The 5,868-nt window shown below is 39.7% G+C and overlaps 1 protein-coding gene across 2 annotated transcripts in view; it reads right to left on the reverse strand.

Annotated features, from left to right (window-relative positions):
- Window positions 1-5,868, reverse strand: part of GOSR1 (golgi SNAP receptor complex member 1) — a 62,191-nt gene that overhangs the window by 49,305 nt on the left and 7,018 nt on the right. For both annotated transcript variants that reach the window (XM_019511225.1, XM_019511224.1), the window contains exons 2-5: window positions 5,443-5,530; window positions 5,036-5,143; window positions 2,697-2,788; window positions 1,492-1,566 (exon numbers count right to left, since the gene is read on the reverse strand). In XM_019511225.1, coding sequence (XP_019366770.1) covers window positions 1,492-1,566; window positions 2,697-2,788; window positions 5,036-5,143; window positions 5,443-5,487 — 320 coding nt within the window. In that variant the 5' untranslated portion in view covers window positions 5,488-5,530. The remainder of the gene's footprint in view (window positions 1-1,491; window positions 1,567-2,696; window positions 2,789-5,035; window positions 5,144-5,442; window positions 5,531-5,868) is intronic.

A 5,868-nucleotide genomic window follows, 5' to 3' on the forward strand; every position in this document is an offset into this window, starting at 1 on the left:
CTGCCAGCTAGATATCTAACCAGATCTCGAGTAGCTTACTCACAAGCATCATCCTGAGGCTGTTGGAGATTCCCTCTGGAGGCAGGCCATTCCTAGCTCATGAGTTATGAGGGAAGAGAGCCAGTTTCAGATGGTCAAGCTCCTCTCTAAGTCTGAGTCCCCAGCATAGCTGCTGCTCCCTCCTCCTGGGCAGTCTTAACTTATAGAGCCCCTGTGACCACATTCACCTGGTCCAATGGAGGCCAGCACCTGTTGGCTGTCAGCCAACCAATTTGAAATACATCACTAGTTGCCGGGCAGACTCTAACCCACCAGGTAGAAGCCCCTTACCCAGGTAGCTGATACCAGTCACATAGGCAGAGGGGGCAGGTTTCCCCACTCCCTCAGGAATGCAGCCAGCTCAGGTTACTTAAAGAGATAAGGTAAAGGTGCTTCTCCTCTGCTGGGCCCATCCTAATCAAATTGTCACAGAGCAGAGATTTTGGGGAGAAACGAAGGTGGCTTCCTGCCACAGATGAACCATCAACAAAGAAGTTAGAGACACCTAAACATTCACGCTGAGCGTGGACCATTGAACAAATGACCATATTTTCTGGCATTCAACACTCCCCTCCCAGATTTCGCGGGTGCGTATTAAGCAGGAAAGCTGTTTTTCGGTCCAGGATAAAAATGCCCTGTTTGATTCCTGCTGCACAGTGCAACAGCTGTTGCTTTACTATTCAGGCAGCTGAGGAGGGTCAATTGACCTAATAAAGGCTCACTATCCTTCACTGAACCAGCAGGATCCTAGTAACTGCCTCTTTTAAGGAGTGTCCTTCATTCACTACAAGCTAGTCACCAATGTATTTCAGTTTGGTTTGTCCTTCTTGTTTTGTTTAAAAGTATTCTGTCCTATGTTTTGTCAGCAAACAAACAGAATGAGAAACCCACAACTACTACTGCGTAAACAAAAACGGTCAGGCTTCCAGCTGTTATCAAACCGAACAGAAAGGAAAAACAAACAACTAACACATTAAACACATTTCAGTTAGGGTACAAATAAAAACTGGCAAAAATGTCCTCTGACAACAGCACAGCTGAGCCCAAAATGTAATTACTGAAAACTAAACTGATCTCATGGACGAGAGATGAAAGTGATAGTAATCAAAATTCTTCATTTCCTGCCCTTAAATAATTAGTTTCAGCCACAAGACATCTGAACTCTCAAGAGATAAGGAAGGGATCCATCATAACGGAAGAGACTACCTTTAGCCCTATCCTCTGAGCACAGCACCTTATACAGGATGCTTCAGAGGAAGGTGCTAAACCCCAATAATAGCATTTCCCACAGTAGGTTGCAGTGAGGAGGCAGTAGTCTGACTCCACCGGTGCTGCATTTTTATATTGCCTGAAGAGTGACAACTCCTGTAATCCTCAGCCCACCAGCACCTGTAGCACTTATTTAGAGGACACAAACATGCATGATACGTGCAGGTAATCAATAAAACCTACTTTCGAAGGTGCTCATGTTCTTTCAGAAACAGCTCTGTTCTTCTGTTGTTCACACCAGATGCACTTTTATATGATCTAAGAGATAAAAACAGAAGTGGAAAATAACTTTTCTAGAAGGCCCTGTCACAAAGTACTATTTCCTATACTTGTACTTTATGCTCAGTTATTCCTAAACAGACAAATAAACAGTCTCATCATTAAGATTTTTTTTTTTTTAAAAGTGGGGCTTTTAAAATTATTTTACATGATTTAGCTTCACTTCCTTCTCCTCATTCCTGCATCTAAGAGTCAGTTTCCAAAGAAAATAATGGAAGCCACTGTTAACCAGAGACGCATGATAATAAATCAGAACATACAGATTCTTATTTTGAATGAGTAACCAAATAACAGCTCACAAATAAAAAGCCCAAAATATTTTTCTATTTCGAGAAAAGATTATCATTTCTTTTTCTGAGGACACTATTTTCAAATGTATACTCACTAGACAGTGGAAAGGTGCATCTTTCTCCTGCTGTTTCAGAGAGGCTCAGCAGAGGTTGAAGGAAAAGTAAACCTCCAAATTAAACCTTTGTTGATAATGTGACAGTATTCCATGTCTAGCAATCCAAGATTTATCATACTGAAAACACACGGGGTTTGAAAAACCATTCAAGATCCTATCCTGCTCCTGTTGAAATCAAAGAGTTTTACCACTGACTTCAAAAGAAGCAGGATAGGGGCTGTCTGAGGGTGCTTCTATTTGCATCAGTCTCTTAATCTTAACGCACACACAGAGAGTAGGTGTAGGCAGAGTTTTCAGATTACCTTGTGTGTAAAAGTTAGTCTTCGTATTCCAGTATGATTTGTTGAATTGTAAACAACATTTGCAGATATTAATCGTCTCTAGTATGTAAAATTGCTCCGTTCTCAAATCAATCTGCATCTTTTAAAAGTCATTAACTACAGTCACAAAAGCTCATAATAAAACTGGATTTTAATATAAAGGCTAGATCTGTGTTAAACAGCTCATTACCAAACCTGAAAATTGTTGCAGACTGAGTTTCAACATATAGTCTCATAATATATGTGATGTACTGTGAAATGAGGCACCTCTGAAAAAGAAAAGAACACCCCAATAATCTCACAAAATATTTCAGACAGCAGTGTAACCAATCAAGTCCGGAGCAATGATCCACGCTACTGTTATCATACACAGTGCGACTTACTCAATATCCTTCCGTACTGATCCCAAAAGATTCTCCCTTTCCCGTATTGCCAGAAAGTTTGCTTTGGTCTTATGGAATTCATGAGTGTAATCCTGTAACAAAATAATATTCCATTCAATTATGTCTTGAAATCCAATTTGACAATAGCAATGCTGCCAAGCAAGCTTTGATTGACATTTAAGTATAGTTATAGTTAAGAATTACCAAACGTGCAAAAGCTATTAACTGGAAAGTGGAAAGCAAAGTATTTTTAATGAAAAATTTACTACTTTTAACTGCATTACACTGGCTGACTATGGTCAAGGTTATGCTGGGATTCTCATTATAGCCCCTCCCCATGTTTCCTCAGCTTTCTGAAAAAGTATATGTTGAAGTCCAGCAACATGAAAAACAAACCACTTTTAGCACAATTAAAAAAATGATTTCATTTAAATACACTCTAAGTTAAACACGTAAATGTGAATGTTTTCAGGTAACTAGTACTTGCTCAGATCCAGTTTAACTGACTCTGAAAACCTACAGCACCACACAAGAAACAAACTATAAGCATTTTATACTCACTTGACCTGCATGCTATACATTTTCATTACCTTTCAGCTGACGTTACAATGCTACTTTGGTAAAGCTTTAATGCACAAAATTTATAACCCCGTATGTGCTCTCCTATGTAGCTAAACCTGACAAGAGGTGAAGATGCTGTCATAAGAACTTAATGCCTACTTTTAAAAGGAAGTCAACTTAAAATGTGCGTGTGTTAAGTTTGCAATTCTACTCAGTGCATGAAAACTCTTTCCTAGGAGCATTAAAATGTCCATGTTTTGGAGCAGCCTCTGACTAATGCCAGCAACTATTTTGGTCTGTGAAACAGGAAGATGGTGTGGAAGAAACTGTTCTGTCTCCAGCAAACAGCAAAACGGGCAATGGAGACACAGAACCAGCTCCCTTATGACTGAGCTACAAAAATGGGTAATTTAAGATCTAACTAATCATACTTTCAAAGGATATCATATACTTGAAATACAGCTAGTTATGAACAATAAACTGAATCGTTTCAGATATTACACCTCCCTCCACATGCCCCGATCAATTCGTGCAGCTCTTACAATCACATTTCCCTATGTGAAATAAAGAAATAAATTTGTAAAATATATTCTAAGAAGAGTATTTTTAAATGGACTCTGCCCCCCAAAAATAGTCTCTCTCATACAAAAAAGCATGCGAGCTTTGGCCATTTAATGAGCTGACCTGCAAGTGCTACTTGTGGAACCTGGAAATTCCCAGGTCAGGAATCTGGACACAGGTTCAGTTTGTTAAGGTGGATACCATTCATACCTCATAGCAAGATGCATATTCAATTATAAGCCTTCTTAGATTATTACACTATATTGCACTACCCAAAATACTTTCTGTCTGAGGGGTGTTAGAGCTGTTCTTTTTTATGACAATGGTACCAGGTGTTTTCTGGCTGAGTATACATCAGCTATTTTTAACAGTTGTCATTCTCCCTCACAGCAGAGGAAATGTTGACTACTACAGGGAAAAGGTCAAAGACATCAGTATTGCAGCCAATGCCTTTTTAGAATGGCATCCCTGACTGGGCACTGGATATCAGTTTGTAGCACCTGCACAATGTATTTGGGATGTTAACTACGAAAAATGTACCTAATAACTAAGAAGCATTGCATATAATTTCACACTGAAACCAGGTGGGAACAAAACCCGAAAGACTGCATAGATCTCTTGGGACAGCTGGAGCATTCATCCTTTTGCTCCACAGGAGTTTCACTTTTGCACTCAATGCTTTCAATTGTCTTTTGACTAGCTTCCTTAGTGTAGTTTTCCCTTCATGTGTAAATCCCAACAGCAATTAAGGTGGCATAAATACTAGATGGTAACAAAACAGCAGACTAGACCCTACCCAAGAAAACTTCAGCGTAACAGTAGCTTCGTAGCATCATTGCAACTTAAGCAGAAAGCCCAAGTGGTCAATGTTAGAAAGATGACACACATTTGTGAAAACAGAACTGTATATACAGTTCTACCCACGAGCTCTTAGAAATAGAAAAAACATTTGCAGATGAGATTAACCATTTCCTGCTAGTTACTAAAATCCTATTTTCTAGAATCTTCTTGGATCCTTTTCAATCAGACCTTTCAACCTAGGATGTTTGGTCACATCCAGCCAAGGACATTTGCTTCGCTGTGACTAATATCAACATTCTAGATTATACATGCAAAGACATACAAGCAGAGGACAGCAGGAAGAAGTGCCACAAAGATTATTACACTGAAGCCACAGCATTCAACCAAGAAGCCATGGTACTGCATGCAGCTGTTACCTGCAATATGTCTCTGTGACGCTGTAACGTATGCATCAGTGCCGCATTCAAGGACGGGACCCCTGCGCTATTAGCGTACTCGGCCATTTTGTCATTTATTCCTGTAAGCTATATAAAAGAAAAGAAAAAAGAAGGAATAAACCTTCCCTGAAGGAGCTTTATGACAGGCTACGTTGGAAGAGTGAATAATAACAATCATTAACATGCCTTCACCGAGAAGTATCTACTTTCTGCAGTTTCTAGTGTTAATGAAACGGCTTTTGTTCAGTGGGTGTGCACTGCAATCTCATTTCATCAAATGCACTTTCTACATCCTACACAGGAACGTATGACTGTTACATCTATTAACATCAAGGCCTTCAAATCCCTCTTAGGTATTCAAAAAAGGAAAAAAATCTCTCCATTACCCTTCCCAGGAGCTGCTCGATCTCCACAGCCATGGTTTCAAACATTCGGTCTTGGCTCGATCCGTTTAAGAGAGGAGTTGTGTCAGAACTAAGGGGAAAGAAAACAGCAGCAATTACTGGAAGGCCCATCTTTTTGTGAATGCTCCAAGTGCCAATACTGGGCATAGGTACAAGGGCGACTATATTTTCAAACTAGGCTTCTTCAAATGAGAAATTAAATTTAGAAAAAGATAATATATTTTTTCTCATATGAACTGTGTCATTAGTCCATTACTGCAGTCAAGAGTATGCAGGACCTTGGAACAGAAACCCCTCAAGAAGAAGCCTACCCCCTTCTGGAAGCTAATGCCTGGCACAGAAACATACTGTAGATCAGGTCAGAAATCATTCTGACTTCACACTTAATGTTTTCCCTCTCCCCCTTTT

This window comes from Gavialis gangeticus, unplaced genomic scaffold, assembly GCF_001723915.1.
Source record: "Gavialis gangeticus isolate Ggan-Ray unplaced genomic scaffold, GavGan_comp1, whole genome shotgun sequence".
NCBI classification, from domain to species: domain Eukaryota; kingdom Metazoa; phylum Chordata; order Crocodylia; family Gavialidae; genus Gavialis; species Gavialis gangeticus.